The sequence below is a fragment of the Accipiter gentilis genome, chromosome 9 (assembly GCF_929443795.1).
Source record: "Accipiter gentilis chromosome 9, bAccGen1.1, whole genome shotgun sequence".
Taxonomy (NCBI): Eukaryota; Metazoa; Chordata; class Aves; order Accipitriformes; family Accipitridae; genus Astur; species Astur gentilis.
Window position 1 is genome coordinate 43,831,277 of NC_064888.1, and position 25,959 is coordinate 43,857,235.

At 48.7% G+C, this 25,959-nt stretch overlaps 2 protein-coding genes across 3 annotated transcripts in view; both read left to right on the forward strand.

Annotated features, from left to right (window-relative positions):
- LRRC27 (leucine rich repeat containing 27) overlaps window positions 1–9,059 on the forward strand; it is a 31,475-nt gene extending 22,416 nt beyond the window's left edge. Inside the window, 3 exon segments of the mRNA XM_049810459.1 lie at window positions 3,632–3,762; window positions 5,592–5,718; window positions 8,916–9,059. Of these exon segments, the coding sequence (XP_049666416.1) occupies window positions 3,632–3,762; window positions 5,592–5,718; window positions 8,916–9,059 (402 nt within the window).
- Window positions 9,060–15,762: 6,703 nt separating this feature from the next.
- PWWP2B (PWWP domain containing 2B) overlaps window positions 15,763–25,959 on the forward strand; it is a 46,618-nt gene continuing 36,421 nt past the window's right edge. For both annotated transcript variants that reach the window (XM_049810457.1, XM_049810456.1), the window contains exons 1-2: window positions 15,763–15,964; window positions 24,079–25,732. In XM_049810457.1, coding sequence (XP_049666414.1) covers window positions 15,780–15,964; window positions 24,079–25,714 — 1,821 coding nt within the window. In that variant the 5' untranslated portion in view covers window positions 15,763–15,779 and the 3' untranslated portion in view covers window positions 25,715–25,732. The remainder of the gene's footprint in view (window positions 15,965–24,078; window positions 25,733–25,959) is intronic.

Consider the following 25,959-nt stretch of genomic DNA (forward strand, 5'->3'; position numbering starts at 1 on the left):
TAACACAGGCCTTCCTGTGAAAAATTATCCTGCTCGTGTATATGGATCAAACCAATGTGGGTCACTTATTTCCTGCTTTATCTGTGCTTTAAGATGATAATGTGAGTGCGACAGTTCCGGAAACTGGTTTGTTGTGTAGCAATATTCAACATAAAGGGTGATTTCACAATACTCAAAGCAGGAGCATGACCAGAAGCAGGTTATGTGAGAAAAATGCATCTTTCTGCTATGAACAGTAGGGGTCAGATCTGAACACGCAGATTGTTTTTTGCTAAAAACTTCCTAGCTGAATTCCTGCTGAAGCCCTGAGAACTTTACTGATGGATAACAGCTCCCAGGGGTTCCGCTACCTTGTTGAAGCTGTGTGGTCTGCTGTCTCTAGCACGAAGGTCTTGGCTCTGGCCAAATGGACAGCTGGTTTTAGGACTACGGAAATTTGGTTAGCATAGAATGGAATTGAATTTTAAATGACACAAGAAAGAATAAATATATTGTTACATGATACAGTTAAATATTCCTCATTTTTTCTCTTCCGTGTTCCTACATAAATAAATAGGGAGAGTAATATGTTCACTCACAGAAAACAGTTCTTGAACTTCTCCTGTAAAAGCTTTTTCTTCTTTAAAAAAAAAACAAACCAAACAAACCTATTTAGGTACTTACAATGATACAAGTGATATAGATACACAGGGAGAACAAAGGATGGGTTTAAAATGGCATAGGCAATACAGGACGTGAAGGCTGTATATCCGAGTTGAAGCTTTCTGGAAGGTGGGTACCTGCCTGTGCACGCACTGAACACGGGATGGCGCCACAGGACCACACACAAACTGGGGTACCTACCCTGGCTGTAGTTGACATCAACACCTAATAAATACTGAAATTAATGAGACCTTTGCAACACATTCTCATACTTTTATGTTAACAATCCCTAATTTTTGCTCGCGAGTTTAATGTATTTTTGTTTTCTGATCATCTTGTTAGAAGCAGTTTTCATATTCCTTGCGTGTTACAGAGAATATTCTTTACCTAACCCAAAAGATTGTAGTTTTCAAATTGTTCTCGTTGGAATGGGGCAGGGGGGAACACAAGGCAGCTACCCTTACTTAATAAAATGTAAAATATTTTTCCTAAGATTTATGGGATTGTCTTGGATTTAGAATCCTAGTTTTCAGTAATTATGATGAAGGCACAGATAGCTGAGTAATGGTTGCTTGTGGCTGCCACTGCATACCTTGACCTTCCCCAAAGTAAGTACTCCTTTTGTGCGTATGTGTCAGATCAATGTGAGCATGCCGTATTATTTCTGCTCTGTCTTCACCTTAATTGATAATGTCATAAGGGACAGTTCTAGAAACAGATTTGTTCTATAGCATTGTCCTATTAGCTGATTGACTTTATTTGCAGCAGCCTGGTTACAGAAGCATGGTCATAGGCAATACTATTAAAATATAACTGGCGGTTTTATTGTAAGCCAGTTTGGAGGCAAGCTTTTGCACTGAGAAAAATGAAGTGCCTATAAAATATTTCAAATCTACCTCAGTAATTTTTCCCAGTGCAAAACCTCGGGAATTTATTAACATGGAAGTATAGGTAAGGTGGTTTGTCTGGGAATAATTTGGCTTCACAGAATAGTTTTGAGTTTTTAAAGGTGTTCAACCTGGCAGAACGAAACCAAAATTTTTTTGTAGCTTTATTTGGAAAATGCTGAGGGAAGGGCCTAACCCTACAACCAAGTGCTAAGGACCAGGTTTCAGGGAATGCGAGTTGAATGTGGAGGTAGGGCATTGACTTAACTCTTCCACAGGTGACTCCACAAGGCTATTGAGTCAGTATCTGTCAGTATTTCCCACTAGAGCTGTATTTATAAATAGCTGAATATCCTCTGACATAAAGAGAGAGAGACTGTGCAGCCCAGTGGTCAGAACATCTGGCAGAAGGCTGTAAGGGCAGAGTGCCAGCTGCTTCTTCACTGGGGCAGAGGAGGACATTGAAGCTGCCCTTCTTTTGTATTCCAAATGCAAGGTGTCAGCTCTTCTGAACCTCTTCCCACCCTCTCTCCTGGAACTACTGTTTTCTTACCAAATGGCCCTATTGTCTTACCTACTTTTGCTCCCCAGATTTGGCTGACAATTAGAAAACAGGCAGTTGCCCTCCCTGTTCCCAGGCTCTGGTGATCCGTTACTTGCGTTGCAGACAAGGGTTGGACTTGCAGAGTGTTGCCACTATACACAGCCAGTACATTAAGTATGCTTTCTCAGTAACGTGTTTTTAAGACTAATACTTTTCCACAAAATTGACTTTATATTTTAGTTAAATGGAAGACATATTGCTGAAACATCTTCAGTTGTTTCTAGTTATCAGCTCAGGTAATCCCCAAGGGCCATGCTGCCATGTTGGTGAAGGTTTTGGTTTAACACTCCCAAAATGGGATGATGGCAGTTTTATGAACTTGACCACCACAGGCTACTTTTTAACTTCTCTGATAACTCAGGCTGCAGTTCTGTGCCATTGAGCCATGTTCCTGAAGCTCAGGTATCATTATGAAGTACAGCTGTGCCATTAGGATAGCCCTCTCTACTGGGCTACTAAACATGTAGCTACTGAACATGGCTACTGAAGTTACAGGTGAAAGTCCTTTTCCTGTTCTTCAGTAATAAGAGGTCAACCAAATATCTCTTTCAGCTATAATTAACGGTAAATGCATATCTACCTGGAAAAAAGTAAGATCTTATTGAAAAAAGAACAAACCACGCAGACCGAAGTTGAGAGTTTCTGAAAGACCATTGGTGCAGCAAGTTTTATGAGATCTGAGGAGCGTAAAATGTAACCGGCATGGTTACCGACCCCTTGCAGGAGGGTGGAAGCCACTTTGGTCTGCATGGTTTGTTCTGAAGTCATTAAATAGTATTTTTAAGTTTTTCAGTTTATGGTGGGAGTTTATGTAAAGCATCAGCATTAATCTGAATTTAAATACTTTAAACGGATTTGGTTTGTCTGGTTTTTTTCCCTCCGGATCTTGGGGAAATAAGACGCTTGTAAGTAAATACGAAATAAATATCGCATTTCATCTGTGAATTTTACCACTTAATTGAAGGCAATAAAAACATAAGAGTACAAAATGCAGAATTCAATTATAGGACTCTGACTTCAGCTGTTGTAGCCGTAGCAGAACTCCTGAGCATAGTCATTATGCAACTCCCATTGGCCTCCACAGCATCATTATTATTTCACTTAAAAACAAACACCAAAAAAAAAAAAAAAAAAAAAGAAAAGGTGTTCAGGCCTTCTCACAGCTTTGTTTTTTGGCCTCCTGGACTCTGTGTTAAGCATGCTCATGCTGTGTGGCAAGTGGGGAAAACACATGGAAAGCGTCTCCCTCCGAGGGTGTCCCCAGCGGGTTTTACAGCCTGCTGTGGTGCTCGCTGGTGCCTGCCCCAGCCACCCTGGCCCTGGGTGCTGCCTGGGAGGCTCAGCCACCCACCACCAGCCTCGGCATTTCCCCAGCAGTCCCTGGGCACTAACCATGGCTTCGCAGAACCACGGCCTTTACATTTTTAATTTCAGTATGAAACCAGTCTTTAATAGCTATTATTTCCATACAACGCGTTAGCATTCTGTTTTGCTGTAGATACCAAAACATGCATCGTACGCTACTGATAACATCGGTTACTACACCATGAAAGAGGGAGCTGAGAAACAGGACCATACACCTGAAATAATAGAAGAGAGATTGCAGAAAGCAAAAGATGAAGCTACAAGGCGAGTGCTAAAAAGATAAAGATTATAAACACTTCCTATGTAACGCTACTGATGACTTACATTTAGTTTTGTTAGTATGAAAGTATTAATTTCTTTTTTGCTGTCCTGTCAAGTAAAAAAATCTTGCACCCTAATCAACAAACACAGTGACTAAAAGAGAAATAAGCAAGTTAATTCACTTTAGAAAGAAATAAAAATTTAATAGAGAATCACTAGCGCTTTGAGACTTGCACCTGAGCTATATGCATTTTCTCCTTCATGTACAATGCAATATCAAGACAAGAAGCATGCTGTTAAAGCACTTCCTATTTTATTATAGTAATAATTTATTTTAATAATAATAAACCAACTATTTTATAGTATCTCTATATCATCTTAATACAGTGAGTGTGAGCCAGAGGGCTGAACAGAAATTGAGTATCTCTGGTCCTTTTTGCAAAATGAACTAAACAAATCTCAACTGATTGATGGCCTCACCTTGACAGGCTTGTCCTGGAGTATAAATTTACATGCTTGTCTCAGTTGTTCTAGTCTGTCAGCTGGGCTGGAAAATACTTGAAATCATTCTTCTTTTTGAGGGTTTAAAAAAAAAACAAAAAAGAAGAAGAAGAAAAAGAGAGGGGAGAAGTATGAGCATGTCCCAAATTCTTAAGAGCCTGTAAAATGTTTGATGCTATTTTTAGAAAGTATTCAAATTAAGTTTCGGGGGCGGGGGGTGTGTGTCTGTTTGGTTTTAACGTAAATGGGGAAAGCTTGAAATGTTCTGTTTGTTCTTCTGATTACAAAATGTGTTGGTTTACTCCATTTTGCACTTCTAAAAATTAATGTACTTTTATATGGGGCTGTAACTTGACTAACTGTACAAGCATGTTCTAGTTGATAATCTCAGGACATAACTACTAAACAGATGTCTGTTAATCAATGACAATTTTAATCAGCTTTAAGGAAAAATACATTATATTTATTATACTACCGTGTAATATGGAAGAGAGGTGATTACAGATACCACAGCTATGGCCAGACAGGTCTGATGAGCACATAAAGTACAGTGAATACATTTATTTAGCAGTCATTGGTATTTCCTGTTCTTGTATTGACTTTTGTACCTGCATGAATATCCCTAGTGCATTGGGAAGGGCTGTTCTGTAGTACTCTTTTTTGTATGTCTGCTGCCCAACATGATTTTAAATTTACAGGCAAGACAGTTGGGAAGTGGTTGGCATGTGCTGTAGGTGGCTCAGCCGCTTGCGCTGGGTACAGCTCTGGGTCCCTTCAAATTCTTGTTTTGTTAGCCACCTTCTACAGCGTTTCGTTTAGTTTCACCTGCTTCTTGTACTGAACTCCCCATTGGTGTTTCCTGCCTTGAATTACAGGATCTCATTCAGCTTCCCTGACCGTACACCTCTCCTTTTTTTTTCTTTCTTTTTATTCCACTGCCTTGTTCACTGAAAGTCTTCCAGCTTCTCCAGCAGCTATGCAAAGGACTCACCAAAACCACTCTGCATCACTGCCAAACTCGGACCCATCCCCAGAACACCATCGAGCTTATGCACTGAGCAAGGTCAGGGGTTGATTTAGATAACGAACTAAATAAATAAATTCCTGCAAGTGTAAAAGCCAATGTAAGATACAGCAGTGCAAGACCACCACGTGGTGCATACACCACAAGGTGCGTATTAACAAAGGCAAAGCCACAGTATTTGTTTGTTTTGCTCCCTGTGTCTGTATTTATGTTTTTGGCAGAAACGTGTTAAAATATGTGAAACTGAAAACAGAAAGGTCAATGAATATAAAACAACTGAAATAATAGTTTTACCATGCTTACTTAGATCCCTCAGAGATAAGAAACTGGAACAGCGCATCAAACAGCACACACAAATGATGAAAGCAAGAGGAGAAAAATTAAAAGGAACGTCCCGAGTGGAAATGAAGAAAGCAAAACAAGATACTGAGACAGTAAGTATCTTCTCTTTTTCTGGAAGTACGGTGAACACAGTACTCTGTGCTGATGAACAGTTGCTAATTTGACATTTCGTTAATTTCACAAAAAACTGAGGTACCAAATATTTAAAAATTAAAATTGTTAAAAATTAAACAATGTATTTTTGCCATGCTAAAACTCTCTCTATGTATGTGTACATGTACACAACATGCACATATATAAACAGACTTAAACATCTGTAGCGCTTTGAGTCTTTCAAAAGCAAAGCCAAAATTCTAAGATAGAAGACAAAAACCAAGAAAAGCATAAAAGATGGCAAAAGGCTACTGTAAAACTCAGTAGACATAGATGATGATTTTTATCACGTGCTGCACAAGCCATTCAATGCAAGCGGTTAATACGGCAAAAAGTTAAAATTCAAAATTATCCATTTACAATTGGAAAGAGGACTCATAAATCTATACCTTGAGACATCAGTAAGTGTCCCGATTGGGAAGAGAAAATTGAGAGCTGTTATTAAAGTTGGTGTAGCTGTAAAATTTATTTGCGTATTGCAACATTATTAGGAATTACTTTGTCTTGACTGAAAGTATTACTTCAGTTTTCCAAACTGCATAGCTAGTTACAATTAAGTTATATATCTTTCAATAAAATGAGTCAGTGCTTTGCATTTAGTTTGTTTGCTGTGCATAATCCAGACACTCAGCTCAATCAGTTTGCCTCAAGAGCCCGGGCTGATGTTTGATTCCCGTGGATATGAGGTTGCTACTGATACTGACTGGCTTCCGCAGGGCTGGGTGGTGATTGCGGGGCATCTCCCAGGGACCAGCCAGCCCGCAGTGGGGCCGCTCGCTCTGCTGGCCCCTCTCCTTTCTCTTCCGCCTGCCAGGGCCGTTCCCTCCGTGTCATGCGCCCAACTGATGGTTTTGTCAGATTCAAAAAAGCAAACTGTCTTAGAATATGTTTCCTGAGGGCAGAGCAAGTACAAATGCTCGATGTGATTCTTTGAATGCCGTGGCACATTGTGTACGTATCATGCATTCTAATGAAGCAAGCAATCACTTTCATTAATATGTAGAGGTAGTATCGGTGGTACTAAATTCGGCAAAGCCTTTTTCCAGTAAAGAATTACATTGTAGGAATAAATAAAACTCTTTTATAATGCAGAAGGAATATGAAGTGGCTCCAAAACTGTTCACTTACTCCAAAGACGAGCAGGAGTCCATCAAAAGACCATCCCATTGCAGCTCCTTCTTACGCAATTGTGAGAACTTGTGCCTGCTGGGAGTCAGCTATGTTTGAACTTTTCACTTAACGTGCGGGCTTTCCAGGTCCTGGGGAGTCCCAGCAGTCACCGAGTAGAAATACTGGAAATGCACATGTGGCTGTAGTTCTGTGAACTGATCACGTAAAGGCCATGGATTTCATAGCCTCATTTTTTCAGTGTTTGTGCCACTTTACAGTACATGTACTCTTGGAAAAAAGAAACTGATTTTAGTCAAAGCATCTTTTGGCCTTAGAACCAAAGCAATCTAATGTGCTGAAAGCACAGCCTCCCTGCTATACATAACAGGGCAAACAAGTCACACATAGTGCAAAGCATCTGTCCCTATGCCAGGAAATCGTGACACTGTTCTAAAATTACCCTCGTCCCTCGCGTTCCACGACGTCACGCACAGCACAACGCAAGCTGCGCGCTCCCAAAATGGAACTTGTTCCTCGAGGTAGGCATAAGAGTCACGTATGACAACATCACCCTGGCATTTAGGAGTGGACTCCGTAGGGGCTTTGCCTGCCCTGTGCCGTGGGCTCCTGGTGCCCTGGGAGGGTCTCTCCGCTCTCATGGGGCAGCACATGGCTGCAGCTCAGGATGGGCTTCATGGCCTTTGTGGTTTCCATTGGCAATCTGCCCTTTGGTTTCCCAAGTACACATCTGAGAGTCTTGGTGCTACTCAGGAGATCCCATTCCTTAACAGTATCCCCGGGAGCTCAGTAGCGTGGTGGTTGGCTTGCAAAATGTCTTCTGGTTAGCTGCAGCGTCAGGTATGTCTGCACAAACTACAAGCCTGGCAGAGCAGGGGAACTGCTCTGTCTGTAATGGCCTACTAGTACTTTAAAAGTGGTAATTACCACCCAAAAAGGAACACGTTATGATGGCAATTGGGGAACTGTGGGATTTGAGGAGCTTGAGTTCATTCACTTATTCTGAGTGACTTTCAGCTTCACAGCATGCCGTTAATAGCGGGTGCGTCGTGCTGGCACAAAGGAGCATGTTTTATGGAATGCATGCTTCAAACAGTGGAAAGATGTAATTGTATTAGCTTAATTGTTTTCATTTTTTTTAAAGTTGTTTTAAAAAAGATATGTGGAATGGACCATCAGGGGCCAAAGCCTGCAAAGATCTGCTCATGGACTTCACTGTGAGCTTTTGTGTATGAAATGTGTGTAAACTTGGCACGATAATCTTAAAGTATTTTGGAACCCCCAAGGTTATGGTACTTTGAATATGACTGTATTGTATTCTATAGTACTCATAACATACAGAGTAGGAAAAAAATGTTTTAAAATCTGCAGTTGTATTTCTAAAAAGCAGAATAGTTTCATGAAGACTTTCAAGAGCTTTACTGAGTTTCCATCAACTTTCAAGTTTATTACAATTTTGTGAAATATCTAAGTGAATGAATATGAATCTTAATCTGGTAAAAAATATATTTACATACCAATATTGAGTTGAGACTATTCACAAATATATTTATTAGTAATAAGTTTAGTGGTACATGTAGTTATACTGTTTATTACTTTCAAAATCTGTTGAGCTTTAATGCTTCCAGCTCTTTTATAATCGATAGCTTCTTTATTCCTACAAACTGACCTATGCATGTATTTGCTGTTTCCATTTCAGCTATTTTAAAACGTGCACATATTTAAATGTTAAATTTAAACGTGCATGGGACTGGAGATGTAAATCCTAGCACATTCTTATGCTTGCACAGTTAACACATGGTGTTGGACATGGTGGATGGACAAGGCAATTCAAGTGTGTAGTCTAGTTATAGTTTGTGTACGGCTTCATGTGTATACAAATGGAGGCTGCAGAAGGAGCAGGTAAAAATCTGGCCCATTAGACATAAGCATTACTTTCTGTTCTTAATTACATATACTTCTATATCCATTCTTTATTTTTGTTTGTTTGTTTTGTTTTAAATCCAAGGTTGAAGATCTGCAGACCAAGCTAGCAAAAACAAAAGGGGGACTCCCTCTCCAGGAGTATCATCTCACAGCCTTCCTGGGAGAGTTTCCACCTGACTCACCAAGAATGCAAACTCAAAAGATCTTTTCCAGTAGCAAATTCTGATTGCCTGGAATTGTCAAAGCGTGAAATGTTTACTTCACAAGAATGAGAATTACAAAAGCCTCCTCTTCTCACTTGGTCTTCCCGACTGCATTTGACAATGTTAAACCTATAATGATAATCAATCTGCTTTAACTGACTGTAAAATGTGTTTCTTTTAGAAGATTTGTGGCACAGTGTTGTAGTGTTTTCTTCAGCCTCTCTGCACATTCTTCTCGAGCACGCTTCTGTAGGCTGTGAAAATCCTTTGAAAATAAAAATTCCAAAGTTGTCCCTAAGATTTGGAGCAGCCATCTGTAGTTCTACTAAAACGAGGAACTGTGTACTCTTAGTTAACTAATTTAATGAATAACACATCTCTGGCCTTGCACTGTTATGTCCTAGTCAAATCAGACCAGTCTGGGTTTTCAACACAAACACTGTGTTTAATGTTAAATCGTAACATTAGTTTTAAAGGTAGTCTTCGAATGTAGAATAACCTTGTTTGCATTTTACTGTCATGACAGCTGTGTCCTCCTCCTGGACAAGGGGAAGCAGGCAGGACCCCTTCTCAGGGTGTCTGTACTTTGGTTGGGAGCCCTGATGACATTTAGGAGCAGCAGAGCTGCCCCTTTGACACCTCGGTGCCTTTGCTGGGGCTCCTCGATGCTGGCTGTAGGGAGAGCAGGGGATCAGAGAGCACAGGCAAACTAGATGTGATAACAACTGACCCTGAATCCCAGCAGAGTTGCTCCTTTGAGGTACGTGGAGCTACGCAGTGCTGAGACTGCAGTTACCAGGATGAGGTATGAGGAGCTTTTACCTTCTACTCCCCCAAAAGAGCGGCAGTACTTTGGAGAGAGCTTTATTACAGAAAAACATTACAGGAGTTGAACCAGTGCCAGTCGTTTTCCAGTACCACAAGAGCCCTGGGAAGGGGGTCACGGTACGGAATTTAAAAAATAGCAAAGGTATTCCTCCCTCCCCCGCTTTCTGTGTTCTCCCTCTGTCCCCACTGTCTCTGTTGTCCCTTGCCATCATCCTGTCACTTATCCTCCTGGGATAGCAGAGGTACCTCAGGTGGGTCTTGCCTCCACTTTCTGTAAAGCCTACATGCCTTAAAATGTTGGAAATAAACAGTAACACCACCGAACTGCTCTGTAGGGACAAAAGTGGCAGTGGTTGGCTGCCATCAGACCTGTCCCAGGGCTTCCTGTGCTCCATGCCCACCCCGCTGGCTCCGCCACCCAGAATTACACATCTTTGTGCTTCCTCATCTCATATGGGTTATTAACGAGGCTCGCTTAGCCAGTTCTGCTGCCACACAGATGGAAAGCTCAGAGCAGCTCCTTTAGGTTTGGTGCGCTTTTTCTGAATGGATACTATTACAGTGATGTTACTTTGATCCACTTTTGACAGTTTGCTTTGAATGTCTGTAATACGTGTGTGTCCACTGTTTCCATACTGGCAATTGTGCATTGATTTATTCTGTATATTCCAAAATGATCTGCATCTGGCCCAAGTTACATTCAGAGTCACTGTACTTAACGAGTGCCTGTGACAGTAGAAACTGCCTTAATTTCTGAAAGGTTTTGGGGGTAGACTTTCTGTAAAAGTATATCACTGTGTTTTGGAGGATGTTTCAAAAAAAATCCTTTTCCTTCTGAAAATCGTTACACATATCTCTGATGACGTTAGAACTTTCCTCTCTGCTTGCATGTTGCTCTCAAAGTATTTTCAAGGTTTTGCGAAGTCAAGGCTGCCTCAGAACTGCAGCTTGTCCTGTCCTCTAGATATTGCAATTGCAACATTAAAGTTTCCATAATAAATAATACCAATTCAGCTGAGGTTTTCTGGTTTTCTTATGCCATTTAGATTAACAGAGAACATAATGCACAGTACTGTTCATGTGAGTAAATATTTATTAGCCCCTTTTTGGCAAGTCTCTACTTGAAACCTACATTAAGCTTGAACGGTTCACGTTAGGGTCTCGGTCATTTGTGTACAATGACAATTCAGCTTTAGTCAACAGGAGAGACACTTTATTAATTCCATATGAATCTAGCAGAGTTGAGTCTGCAATTCAGATAAAAAACTGGCTCCTTCCATAAAAGATTATTAAAAATACACATTATTTGTAAAGGATGGTTATAAAAGTAAGTTAGTGGATGCAGCTTACCAAAATGTTGAATTTCAGAGATGCCTGGAGATGAGTACGAGAGTTCTCAGGGAACTGCACCAAAGGCAGAGCTGGAGAGGCGTGGGTTCACATGCGCGTGAAACAGGGTAAGGGTGAGGACGTAGAACGTGTCTTGCTCCTGCTTCCAGCTCGTACTCTCTGTAGTTATCAGTAAAAGCATTAATTTATGTACATCAATCCAGTTTGGCCTGTGTATAAACCCTAAGGCAACCCTGAAGGAAATACTACTAGCAGGTGTTACAGAACTACATTGTTTAAATAATTAGCAAATGTAAGGTTACAAAAAGGATTTTTTTCTACTTTTTTTTTTTTCCCCCAAAAAAAAGTCACATAAGAAGGACTTGAATTTTGTTTTTCATGGTTTTGACTTTCATGTCTCTTAATTCCTAAGTGGACATCATCCATTAAGGCTGAACTGGTGGATCCCAGGGGATCGGTTTCTTGCATTTGTAGGTTTGTGGCCATTCCTTAAGTGTCTTTCTTGCATTCTCTGTGAGGTGCTGCTGAATACGCTTCCAAATATATGAGAGATTTGTCTTGCATATGTCTGGATCAACAACTGATTAATGAGAGGCAGTGACTGAACAGGGTATTTCAATTAGTTTTGTACAAATACAGTGATTGATTTCTGTGGTGGTTTTATTGGTACTTGCTCATGAAAAATTGGGAATGGACACTTCCAGTCCAATAGGAAGGCTGAAATTAAACCATGCTTGTTTGTTCCATTTTCAGAAATGCCAGGCCTCTGAGAGGAGAAGAGGAAGGGTCACCAAACACAAAACCTAACTGCTTTATGCTTTTGTTTTGGTGTGCTTTACAGGCAGAGCACAGCAGGTCTGGCAGCGACAGTGCCCAGCACAGTGCAGTTTGACTGTACCAATAACCCCTCTGGTTCTCGAGTCAGTCCCACAAGTAATGCAAATTTGTGCAGACATCAGTGAGTATTTAACAAGCCAGGTAACGCTTACATCTGCCACCAAATGTTGCTTTGAGACTGCAGGTGAATCAGCTGCTCCTGGGTGTTTGTTAAGGCTCATGGCTTGGAGCTTTTCCCAACCAGTTTCGGTTCTGTGGCGACATGCAGGCAGCTGCTGGTGGCCAGTTATCGTGGTGTGGTGGTGACACCCAGGCAGTGGGAAGGCCTGGCTGCGGTCGCTCCGTCGGAGCCCCACGAGGAGCAGCAGAGGCCGGGTGCAGCTGGCCTGGTGGGTCGGTCTGGGGGCTCCAGGCTGGCAGAGGGGCGAGTGTGGGGGCTGCACCCGGGTCAGCATCATGGCTGGAGGTCCATGGGTTTGCTGCGCCTGTGGCTGCACTGATGAGCGGTCCTGGCACCACGCACTCTGCAGGGAGCAACGCGGGCATCCCCGGCGGGCTGTCAGGGAACAGCCTGGGTCCCCACGTTCGTTAGCCCAGCACCAGCCTGGCTGAGTTCAGGCTGCTGTGCGCAGCCCCCACCCCGCGAGGCGTTTCTCCCCCGCTGCTGGTGATATGGGGGGCACACACGCATACCTGTGCGCTCGCAGCTGCACCGGCGTGGGCTCTGTAGCAGCCGCGAGATGCTCGGCCCTTCCCAAACACCGTGTGGGCCTGGCAGCAGTGTGGCAGGGCTGGCTCAGCACCACGCCTGCGCCGATGCACCAGACCTGCATCCCTGACCTGCTTCATCTACGACCCGGACAAACCAATCCCGGACAGCGAGCACGACCGTACTGCTCCTCCCGCAGGAGCATTACTTCTTCTGGATCCCCAAGTCCAGATTTCTCCGTGTCTCTTCCATACTGTGAACAGCTGAAGCTTTCATTTAACGCTCACTCACCAAAGTCCACGTGGGAAACCCATCATTTTGGTTTCAAAGAAACCAGCTGCTGTGATGCTGCCGAGACATCGAGAGGCTTGATAGGTGTCTCTCTGCTAGGAAGGGATAATATCATCCCCATTTGGCAAATGGTTAACTGAGGCAGAGAGGGGGTTACGCCATGGCTAATGAAATAGTTTATTGTCAGGGGTGTCTAACCAATGCAGCCAAGACCAATGGCCTTGAAGCAAACACCCAGAAAGAAAAAACTCAGCACAAACCATTATGTTTGGCAAAGTTAACAGAAAGAAGGCTTACACTGGAAAGTGTTGGGTGACCCTAATTTTGAAGGATTTCAACGCCACAAAACAAGGTAGGAAAACGCTACTACACTTTGTATACAAAGGAATAGAGACATCATCTGAACCTGCTGTGCAGCCTCACAAAACACACTTAATAACATTTCCTTTATAAAGGGGGGAAAAATGCAGAACTTAAGTGTTAGCAGAAACATTTTCTCAACTCCCTTATATTTCAAAAGCAATGAAAACGGCATTTCACTGCTTGAGTTTTGACTATTTGTCAGAGGATGTGCAAGCTTGTTGCAGGGTCATTGCAGTGAATAAGAGCAGAAAATCTACCCGGAAACAAAAGTGGAATTAATTGAATTATTTCACAGTGGTGAAGTGACAGAAGTAAACGTCGGAGACACGTAAAGCAATTTAAGATTTAAATTGCTATCTAACCTTAAAATCTGAAGTATGTTTTAGCAACCTGGGAGAAGTGATATTACAAATGTTATCTGACTCTGAAGTCACCTGAAGTTTTCTTAATGATTTTAAGTGGCCAAAATTTCTCTCCATGTTTCCATAAGCCACAGAATAATCGTGTCTTAGAGCCATCATTACGTTTCTGCTGTGTGCAAAGCAGATGGGGATTAATACCGTGGGTCGGCACAGAAGATCACCAAAGAGTATTTTGTATGTTGCCGACGTACTTGCGATACGCCTATTTCTTGCTTTGGACTCGTGGCACGGCTGGCACGAAGGCCGGTACGGGATTTCCAGCGAGTCTGTCTGCAGACCAGTTTCTGAGGTCGGTCTGTTGCTGACGGAATTCTGAGCAGGTACTGACAGAGGAACAACTGGGAACTATCCACCTCTGGGGTGAGAGCATGGGAGTAGCTCTGAGCAGTTGTTGCTGCTCCATCGTTTGGATCCAAAACGTACCGCAGCCGAGTCAGACCCGAGGATTTTGGCTTTCGTTCGTACCGAAGCACGTCTCAGAAAGCAAAAAGGATGTTTCAGAGGTATCTGGTTTTGGCAGAGGAGGCCCCTCAGGGGGCTTGGGTAGCGCTGGGCGAGCACTCGTGTAAATTGGCGTTTGAGCAGCCGAGGGGCCAATTATGGGAGCAGGGGCAGGCAGGCTCCTCTTCTGGGGTGTCTGGCCGCAGGGCAGGCGGGTTCCCACTGGTACCAGTGGCCACGTGCTGGGGTCCTCGGGCAGCCCCAGGGCCCGTGACTGAGTTGTCCGTGCGCCCTGTAGCTCACTTTCCTAGACAGACGCTGTCGTTGTGACCCCCGGGTGGGTCTAGCGGCAGGGTTTTGATCGCTATGCTAAAACACAACACTACAACGGCACACAGCTGGATGCGCAGTCCATTTCACCTTGACAGAGGCTGCTTGTTTTCTAACTGCAGCGTCGGCACAAGGCTCCTGGAGTCACACCCCCAAACAGTAAAAATCCACCTCGGAGGTGCCTTAACACGTACGTTTTGGGGTTTTCGGACTTTCTACAAGCCTCGAAATTCACGTACAGGCCTTTCCTTAGAGGCGTGAAAAGCCGCAGAGCAGCTGGCCTCGCGCCGTGCCTCCCGCCCGCCATCACGCTGTCCTCCAACGACGGAGACGCCCCGGCGAGCCCTTCGGGGTTCCCAAAGGGGATGGCGGAAGCCGCCTCCGGACCCCCACTCTCCGCTGTGCCCCGCACGGGGTCACTTGCCGCCGCCGCCTTCCCAAATCCGGCATTTTCTTGCGCCGGTGGTGTGGCGTCGCGAGTGGCGCCGCCGAAGCGTTCCCAGCGCCACCGTGTTTCCCCCCCCAGCGGACCACCGGGCTGCCCAGCGCCGGCTCGTCCCTCCGCGGTGCGGGGGCTGCGGGCCGCGACCCCCCGCCCTGCACCCCGCGGCCTTGTGTCCCGCCAACCCGCCCCGCCCTGGGCGATGACGTAGCCCGTCGAGACGGTATCGCGTCATTCTGATGACAAACGACCAGAGCGCGGGTTCTCCCCTGCCTCGGGGGGGGGGGGGGGACGCACGACACGACACGGGATTCCGGTCCACCGAAGGGCAGACGGGCGGCGGGCGCGAAAGCCGCCGCTGGGGCCCGCCCGGACGGCAAAGGCGGAGGGTCCGCCCCGCGCCCCGCGGCCGCCAGGGGGCGGGCGGGGCCGGCCCGCTGCGCCCGGCCCCGCCCCTCCCGGCCCCGGCACACGTGCGCGGCGGCCCCGCCCCGCGGCGCGGCAGGGCCCCGTCCGTCCGGCGGAGCGGGGGGGGGGGGGGACGACGACGACGACGCTGGGCCGCCCGCAGGCGCGGGGGCGGCGCCCTGACGTCACGCACCTACGGCAGCGGCGGCCGCGGGGCGCCCGCACCGTGAGGTCATCGCGCGGCGCGGCCCGGCCCGGCCCGGCCCGGCCCCAGCGGCCGCCGCCGGCGGGGGAGGGGAGCGGCGGCGGCAGCGGCAGCAGCATGGCCGAGGCGGCGGCGGCGGTGGAGGAGGCGGCGGCGGCGGCGGCGGCGGGGGCGCCGCCGTCGCCGCGGGTGGGCGCGTGGCTGCCGGTGCTGGTGGAGCAGATGGTGAACGACACGCTGGTGGTCACGCTGAGCTGCGGGGAGCGCCGCTTCACCGGCGTCCTGCTCGACTGCACCAAGAAGTACGGGCGGGGGGGGGGGTGTGGGGGGGTGGCTGACGCCGGTCCGGGACTGCGGGGGAGCGGGGCCCGCACCGGGCCGGGCCGGGCCGGGGGGAGCGGGGCTGGCCCGGGGCTCGGCGGCCCGGCCGGGGTCGGAGGCCCCGCGCTGCCCCCGCCGCCGGCGGCGCTCGCCCTTTGTTCGCCCGGGGCGGCCCGGTACGGCGGGAACAAAGCGGCCCGGGGCCGCCCGCGGCCGGGAGCGGGGCCCAGACCGGCGGGGGGGTGGGGTGGAGGCGGCGAGACCGAGACCGGGACCGGGACCGTCTCGCCGGCGGGGCCCACGGCGAGGGCCGGTGCGGGCGGCCCCGGAGCCCCGCGTGGGAGGCTGGGCCCCCCGGCGCCGGCGGGCCCTTCCGCGGCGAGCGGCGAGGCTTCGCTACGGCCCCCGCCGGCTCCCCGAGGGGCCGCTGTCCTCGCCCACGGCCTGGGGCGAGCGCGTCGCTGTCCCCGGCCCCGCTCCCGCTCCCCCGCAGCGCCGCGTCCCGGCCGGTACCGGGGTGACCGCCCCCCACCCCCCGGCGCTGCGGGAACCCGCCGACCTGGCGCTGCGACCGCCCCCGCGCCGCCCGGTCGCCCTCGGGAGGAGGCTGCGGCCCGGCGGCTTTCGCCCGCTTTCTTCCCCGAGCTCCCCTCCTCGGGGCCGGCACGGCGGGCCCAGCCCTGCCCGCGGCTCCCCGGCGGCCGCCCTCCTGCCCTCCGTTAGAGCTGACCCGACGGCTCTGCCGCTCCGGTTGGCCGCGGCGATGATAATTTTCCCGGGGGGAATCTCGGGGTATCTCCCCTCCCTCCGGTGTCTCGCTTTGGTGTGCCGCAGACCCCCCGGCCCCCGTTCTCTGCGGCTGCGGGGCCGCGTCGCAGCGGCTCCGGAGAGGCCGGGGTCCCCTCTGGCACGGAGAGGGGCATCGCTCGAAACGAGGTGGGCGAGAGGCCCGTTCTTCCGAAGGACGGGAATAGTCGCACGGCAGAGGCTTTATTTCGAAACGGCGGTAACTTTTAGGGCGTTTTTAAAGGCACCGATGGTAGGTACGGCCGTCCCAAGGACTGGCGCGCCAAAGGCGGCCAGCTTTTCTCTGTGCCGTGCTGGAGTTGAGAAGAGGGGTTTGTTTTCTGTCTGCTCAATAAAGGAATTGTCAGGTTAGTGCTGGGTAGGAGTACAGGCAGCTTCACCTCTGCAGTTCTTCTTGGAAGATGTATGAAGCAAGACTTCTGAACTTAATTTTCATGGTTTATTTAGTTTCACATGGCTATCCCGGAAAATTGGAGCCAGATTTTCAAAAGTATTCAGGCATCTAACTCTATTAAGAGTCTATAAACCCTGCTTGGTGTCTAGTTCCAGCCAAAACAGTGAGCGGTAGGCATCTCTTCAGTCAGTTCAAAAAGCCGGCTGTCTCTGTCTTTTCACATTCCAGTTGCCCTCCTCTGTGACAATGTGCACTTCTTTACCTGTTTTGTTCTTCCCTAACCTTTCTCCGTGATTTTTTTCCTCTTCTCCCTCTGTCCCCGGTGGATCCAAGAAACAACGAGACGGGTGTTTCCTCCCGGTCCTTAAGGTGCTTCTGGAGCCCGTTACTGGTAATGCTGATCTCTGCTGGGGTGGGAGGGCAGCAGGTGTCCCACGGTCCCCTCAGCAGTGGAATTATCTCTGCGGGCTGGTGCTCGTTCCGCTGCCGTCCCATCGACCGGGAGACCTGCGGCTCGGCCGAGGGCTGCCTGGACCTGCAGTGGGGATGCTGGAGCAGCGTCCTTCTTTCTGACTTGAAGTGGAATGGGGAGAGCCAAAAGAAGGGGTTTTGTTGTTGTGTTTCATCTCATGAGTAGGATAGCTGCCCCCATCTCTTCCCACCTGTGCCAGTAATTATTGTCTTTAATGATCAGGCTTGGCGAAAGGTGAGTTTTTGGATGGGCCCACCTGCCCCCAAGATTACAGAGGGATGGGATTGCTGCTCCCCCTCGTCACTTTAAAAGAAGCTAAAATCTTTGAGTGAGCCAATTTCGTAGCCCATTGGTACGGTAGTGCTGCTTCAGGTAGCCAGATGGAAGGAAAAGCAGCCTGGCTTCTGGGTGCCACCTGGCACTACATTCTAACTATCGCTGTAGGGCTGCGATGGAGCGGGAGCTCATCCTGCCTGGCTCTCTGGGAGCCCTGGGTGGAGATCTTCTCGGCTTCCATGAGTCTCTTGCGCTGGGAGGAGAGCCTCTCCCCGTGGGGCCGGGGCCCAGGCGGTGGACCAGGAGGTCCCCCCGCTTTGGGTGTTGCACAGAACTTGACAGCAGAGCAGCTGCTGGGGCTGCATCCCGTCCGCGGCGGTCCCTGGAGCTGGCTGGCCTGTGATGACAGCAGGGAGCCCGTGACACGTACTGGCCAACGTGCGGCTGGGGAGCCGTGGCCTCTGGTTGTGGCTGGTCAGCAGGAAGGAAGCGTCGTGTGCGAGGCGAGCGCCTGGCTCCTGGTGGACCTTAGTGACTTCGGGTGAGCGTGGGCTGAAAGCACCTGTTCCACTGCAGCGACCCTAAATTTGGGATGTGGAGGGAAGAAGGGATATTGCTCGTCACGTTAACAGCAGAATACAGGAGTCTGTCTGCCAGTGGTTGGAAGGTACAAGTCGAGATGTGTCCCAAAGGCAGCAGGAATTTGTCAGCTTGGTGCCGAACTTCGAAGGCCCCCAAACAAGTCCAAAACAGAGACGTGGCAGAGACGTCTTCCTCTTGCCTGTTGCCCTGCTGATGGAGCAGTGTCTCTCGCTGCCCTGCGCGGGGGCTACCGCGTGCTCTGCCTGTACCTCCCGGGCAGCAGTCGATGCCGGGCGGGCAGTGCTGCCCCACCGGAGAGAGGGGGCTGTGTGGGCAGTGGGACAGGACTGGCAGGAGAGGAGCAGCCAGAGTGGGTTGTACAAAAAGAGGGGAGAACCCCAAAAGAGAGGGAAAGCCTGCATGGTGGCTCTTTGGCTTTCTTTTGTGCTTTAAACTGTTCTTAGCATTACAGAGGGGATGAGTCTGTTTTATTTCTCCTAAAATGTAGTGAGCGGTATGGGGAGCTGAGCAGGAGGCAGGCCTGCAAGCCCGAGTGCCCAGACAGCCAGGAGACCCCTTTCTGTCCAGGTCCTGGCTGTCGGACTCCCGTTATTTTAGCCACAAAGAAGCAGGCGCAGGTTTGAACCCGAAACCGCCTGCCCGGGTGTGCGGGGGCTCGGCCTGCAGGCAGCTTGCGTGGGAAGCAGGAGCGGCTGTGGGCAGGAGCCTGCCTGCCTGCTTCCTGCCTGCCTGCAGCCTGCCTTCTCCCCTGTGCCTTTGGGAGCAGTGGGATGTAGTTAAAAACGCATGCTTGACTTCTCCAATAGCTGTGGAATTGTTTGAAGAAAGAACGGTTATTGCCTTCCTACAGGCATCCCTTTTTGACCGCAGCCTAGATAGTGCGTGCAGCAAGCACCAGTACTTATTATCAAGTGACTGGCTGTTACGCGCTTCTAGTAAGCGTGCTCTTCTAGACAGTAAGCTACCTAGCGTCCATGCTCATGAGGAGGTTTAATGCATTCTGACTGCAGTTAGAGTGGTTTTGATAACAAGACTTGGCAATTTTGTTGCAACTGAACTTACAATTAGGTGTGTGGTTTTTTTAATTATGCATGTGTATAAATCGGAGGACGGTGTTCTCTGTTCCAAGCAGAGGTTGGATTGAGGTAACTTAGTCTGTTTGGCTACATCTGCCCCAGAGAGGGGGATTCCAAACAGGGTGAAGTCACATCCCGCAGTATTTCCTGCTGCTTGTAATACCTGCATGTGCACTCGTGCCCCTAACCCACAAATTCAGGCACCTTCATCTTAGTTGGATGGGTTTAGATACGCAGAATCAATAGTGACAGTAAATAGATTGAAGAGATACATTAACTACCTCCAGATTTGTGCAGAAAAAGTCGGGGACGTAGGGAAAGCTAGTGAAATTGCTATTTCTCCTTGTGGTAAAAAGTGAGCTTCTCCTGGACAGTGAGTGAAGTGTGTTAGATGAAACCTTTCTTGTTCTGCAGTGGGTGGAAAGGCACCCGAGCTAAATCCTCTTACAAGGAGCTGTGCCTGCGTGGAAGGCAGCTTCAGGTGGGGGGCGGCAGCGGGGGGAGCACCGGAGGCTGCGGGCATGGCAGCTGGCTAACGCTCTCCAAGGGTAGGACTTGCTCGCTTTTTGTTGGACTTCCCACGGCTGAAGGAGCTGAGTCTTTCAGTGCATCCCCATCAGGAGCGCCTAGTGTGGAGGGATAGAGAAACCGAAAGCAGCCTTGGGTGATGGCGGTTGTTCGCTCGTGCTGAACAGGCACTGCTGGCGCCTGGCGATATGGTGACAAGATAAGAGATATCTGTGCGTGGCTTCTCTGGAGCTGTTTTCCTTCCCCCTGTGCCTGAGAAGTAGGGCTGGGTTGCACGTAGTCCCGCAGGGAGGTGGGCAGGTGGGCGAGACGACAGAACTCTTCTTACCCCTGCCCAGAACTGGCACAGTGGGCAGGCTGGAAAAGGGACGATTCCTCAGCAAAACGGCTTTCTTGGCCTTTGGAGACACTTCCAGTATGAAGGAAAAGAACTAGAGGCCCCTCGGGAGCAAGCGCATCCATCACCCGTGTGCCCTGGCTGTGGTGGCGTGCCGGGGCACCCGTGCGGTCACCTCGCGGCGGGGGGGCACGCGCAGGTTCCTGGTGTCCTGGCTGGAGCCGGAGGTTCTGCTGGAGGAGTGGCAGGGGCTGTAACTGACCATGGCTGCCCTCGCTGTCCGCCTGTAAGAGCTCCCGGTCCAGGGAGCGCGGCTGCAGCGTGAGGTGCGGGGTGCCCTGCTGAAGGTCCCCCGAGGTGGGGACCCCTGTGAGCGCTGACAGGGAGAGGAGGAGGGAGCCTGTGAGCTCCCTCCGTGCCACCGGGTCCCAATCCCAGAACTGGGTGGGAAGGACTTAAGCCACAAAGTCAGCACACCTGGCTGCGTTTCTTACAATGCCTGGCACCCCGTGGTGTGGCCATGCAGAGTGCGGCCAGCGTAGGAGCAGTCCTGCCGCACCAGCGTGCCGCAGCAGGATTTTCGTCTGCCCCTGGCTGGCCGTGGCCCTCCCTGACAGAGCCGATACCTGGCCGAGTGGAAGCTGCTGCCGTCGAAAATGAATCTTAAGCTGCCTTGCTGTTCAGCGTGGCAGTTTGTGTGATCCCTCGGACAAGGCAGGTGGTGTATTTTCTCTCAGACCGCTGGTGCTACGGCATCTTTGGACTGAAGAGCTGCTGAGCTGGTGCCCTGGTACAGGGTGATGACTGAGTCTGGGTGAGGAGTCCCTGCCCCGGGGGGCTCATCCTGATCGTCTGGGGCTTTTTCCTTGTATTTTTGTAGCAAGTCTAAAACGGCAGGATCCCAGCCCAAAAGGCTTCTGGTTAAAACGGCTCAACAGCCGCTGCACTTCTCCAAAGCCCTTGTCACGAGCTGCCCCCGCGGTGCGGGCGTGCGCCCTGGCGTCCCCGCCGGGCAGAGCGGGAGGGCTGCCGAGGGCCCGCGGCTGCTCCCAGCCCTGCGGCGGTTTGGGTTAGCCTTAGTCCAGGGCTGTGCGACGGCAGCGGGGCACAGGTACCCGAGCACGGGCACGCTCGTTTCTTGCCCAGCTGCGCTCCCCAGGGAGGGCATCGACCCGCACGCTGCCATGGGGCCGGGGTCTGTGGGAGCGCGTTCCTGCAGCCAGGTGGGCTGTTTGAAACCTAGCGGGGTTACAACTTGCTCCTACGTTAACTTTACGAGTGTAAATCATCCTGTGAAGTTAACCTTTGAGTGCTTTGCTTCTGCCACGTGAGAAGCTTGTGAGAAGCTTCGTGCCACGCTGGATCCTCGGGAAGGAGGTGGATTTGGTGGACCTACCCGCTCGTTTGCCTGCTCGGAGCCCGGCTGTGGAGAGCAGACAGGATCTGGGCTTGCCTGCAGGAGCAGAGGGAGCTGGGCTTGCGTCCATGCAAGGAGCAGAAAGCTTGTACAGTTTCTGGTGTGACCAAATTGTACGATCTCATCGCACAAAACAACCAAAATTTATAGCCAAAGCTTCGGAAATGATATCACTTTCAATTGTTTTATGAATGATGCTGACATCTTTGGCTGTACAAACTGTACTTGCGTTCTTGGTTATCATTTGAAAGATACCTACATTCTCAGTTGTCTCTGTTTAAAAAAAACCTCTTGTAACAAAAACAATGTGTTCCAAATTATGTGGTTTCAACAGCTTAATCCTCTTGACTCGCTAGCATTCGAACTAGGAGCTTCCCAGTTTAAACTAAACTGTCGTCTAAACAGCAAGTTCTTGCACTCTTATTCTTTGAATAATAGGAAAGGACTTTTCAGAGTCCAGATAACTCGGTGGTTCTTTTTGTTTCAGAGAAGGGTAGTGACTTGGTACTGGAATCAGATTAATTCCTGCTTGCTTGGTTTATGCAAGCTTTATTTTTAAACTTGGTGGGAGTCTTCATGGAAATCAGGTGAGAGAGAGAGACAGTCTGTAGTTGTCTGAGAAAAGGATAATGAAGCCAGCGAATTAGAGCCATATTAAATGGGATCTGTGTTCCCCATTCTCCTGTGATCTGCTTAAAAAGCCCTGCTCTTTTTTGTCTCCGATCTTGGATGGTTCATGGCCTTTGGTAACACTGCTTTCTGCTGGTGCTCCTGGGAAGGAGACACCTCCTTGCCTGTGCCTGCTGAGGGGAAGGGACATTTTTAGGGTCTTTCCTGCAGCAAAGCAATGCAGCCCAAGGGCAGAGCTGGGGACGGTGCTGGGAGCCAGGGTGGAAGGAGGAGGCTCCTCTCCATCAGCAAACCCGCGGCAGTGACTTTGTGCTTCTACTGACGAGGGGATGTGTGGCTGAGTGGGTGCCTTCAGCTTCTCTTCAGTGCCCTTCGGCATAATGGTTGCCAAAGTCCTTCTCCCTGTAACACCACTAAGAAACTCCTCCCTTGCTAGTGGTTGGAAGGAGAATGATGGCTAGCAAGGAGGAGAATGGGAAACGTAACATCCTAAACTAAAACTAGTGTTTGGTCTGTAACTGTTCTCCATCTCTTTGTGGCTTCATAGTGGCTCACCTATACAGCATTTTATTGTTGTTAAAAAAGCTGTAACAATTCATTGATGGTGTACTCTCTACAGAAATATCTCTGGAAAGCCAAGACAGTGACCATTGCCGGTTCTGAGTCACTGTTTCAGGGCAAATAATTGTCCAAGTGCTGTGTTAGCATAATATTTCTAATGTCAGGCCAAGGGCATAAATTCTGGTGCAGAAACCCAGAGATGTGAATCACAGTCGTGAGTTTCAGAGGATTTGCTTTTGCCGATATGCATGCAAGATATTGTATCCAGACTTTGGTAGCCTGTAATGAGACTTGGCATTGAACGATAGTACATCATGATTCTTAATCTTGCTATTCTGAAGTAGTTGTGTATTTCTTATTATAATAAAGTCATATATGGAAGAGACCGGGGGCAGAGGAACAGAGCTCTGTACTGGTGTACCTGTGGCTTGAAAGCGCAAGTAATCCATCCCAGTCAAGATGCTCAGATTTTGAAAGAGAAGCTGAAAAATCAGCTGTGCAAGTACTGTGTGAAGAAAGGAAGTTTAATAGCTCCCAGAAGGCTTGCATAATCTGTATCACAGTGCTCCTCGTGGCTTTACCAGCCTGCTGATAAAATAAACTGCTTTGCATGATAAAACTTAAAACTTCTTAGAGCAAAACTTTTTGCAAGAGTTCATGGAAATAGAGATTTTGATCTCGGTGCCTTTTCTGGCAGAAGAGTAGGACACCTTTCCTAAATTTTGAAATGCTATTATTTTTTTCAGTGGCAGAATTGGCTGCCTTGTCTTAAAAGTCAAGGGAAAATGTTGCGTTCTTAGTATGTTGAAGTTGTGGGAGCAGTTGGCTTTTTTTTTGGTTGTGTTTTTTATTGTGGTTTGTTTGGGTTTTGTTGTTGTTGGTTTTTTTTTAAGAAACTAGCATGTTTGTTATGCATAGTTTTCCCAGAGAAGCACCTTTCAAACATCCTGACTCTTTGTCTCTTTCCCTCCCTGTCCTTCTCACCCCATTTTAGGTCCGGATTGTTTTGTCTCCCATCCTCCTTTCCCAAGCACGAGGACCCTCCCACTGACACTTGCGCTAACGGAGTTGCTGATGGCGGAGATGCCGTGCAGGGCGAGACAGAGCGGCAGTCTGCTGGTGAAAAGCCTCCCAAAGGAAACAGTGATGAGCAAGTACCCCCCCTCCTGCCTCCCCCACCGCCTGGCAGCCTTCCTCCTTACCCCCCCTACTTCGAGGGAGCTCCCTTTCCCCGTCCGCTATGGCTACGGCACACGTACAACCAGTGGGTTCCTCAGCCACCGCCACGGACTATAAAGAGGACGAGGAGGCGTTTATCACGGAATAGAGACCCGGGAAGGCTTATCATGAGCACTATCAGGCTACGGCCAAGACAGGTGCTCTGTGAGAAGTGTAAAAACACTCTGAACCCCGAGGATGCAAACACAGCTAGGCAGAACGCTAAAACCAGGAGGAAGCTGAGCATTCAGGACAAAGAGCAGAAAAAGCACAGTGAGTCCGACTACATGGAGAAAAGGAACAAAAGAGAAAAGAGAGAGGATGACAAGTTTTCTGGGGAACTAGTACATCGAACGCCAGTTATAAAAATATCCTACAGTACTCCACAAGGGAAAGGCGAAGTTGTAAAAATCCCTTCCCGGGTTCATGGCTCAGTCAAACCGTTTTGTCCAGAGCGAATATTGCAGAACGGAGGAGAGGACCAAGAGGAGACCAGAGACTCTGAACGGTGTCGAGAAACCAAATGTTTAATGGACAAGTCAGCAGGCAGCCAGCTTGCTTCCATTCCAAAACTGAAGCTTACGCGGCCGGTGCATTCCAGTGCGGATGTCCCACCCCCAAAGATACGGCTGAAGCCCCATCGCATAAATGATGGTCAGAGTGTTTCAATTTATAAGGCAGAACTTATTGACGAAATAAATGTCCTTCAGAGCAGCAGGGAGTCCAATGCTGGCACATTTTACAATGATGAATCCACAGACAGAAGTTTAGCTGAGATATCTTCAGGGAGTTCAGGTGAAGATGATGACTTTAAAAGATTTCCCCAGGGTAAAGATGGGCATGATAACTTGGCTTTCCTTATGAATTATCGTAAAAGAAAAGCCGATTCTTCTAGTTTATCGGTGTGTAGTAATGACAGTCTAGATGAATCCAAGTCTTCTAGTTCAGAAGTAACATCACCAGAAATGTGTGACTTTTTGCCTGGTGATGATGCATCCGTCTCTTCATCTTCAAAAGATGAGCGTAAAATTGTGCCACCACTAACAGTTAGACTGCATACCCAAAGTGTGTCTAAATGTGTCACAGAAGATGGAAGAACTGTTTCAGTGGGGGATATTGTTTGGGGTAAAATTCATGGTTTTCCATGGTGGCCAGCACGTGTTCTTGACATAAACCTTAGTCAGAAGGAAAACGGAGAACCTTCGTGGCGAGAAGCTAAAGTATCATGGTTTGGTTCTCCAACGACTTCATTCTTATCTGTTTCAAAACTCTCTCCTTTCTCTGAATTTTTCAAACTGAGATTTAATCGCAAGAAGAAAGGGATGTATCGGAAAGCTATCACAGAAGCTGCAAAGGCAGTAGAGCATCTGACTCCAGAAATAAGAGATCTCTTAACACAGTTTGAGACATAACTTTGCCTCCAGTATCAGGTGAGTGCTTGCTGGACTAATGCTTGCTATGAAAAACCTCCTTGTGTTTTTTAATCTACGTTCCACTCTTTGTTTGCATTTGTTTTCCCATAAAAACTGAGGTTGGCAATTGTTAAACCTAAGTGCTTGGCTGTTAGTTGGTGGTGGTAATTTCAGAGGTGATAAGAACCTTTAGTTCCAAACCTTTGGGGGGACCATGGGAATTGGAGCCCCTACTCCCAGAGGGG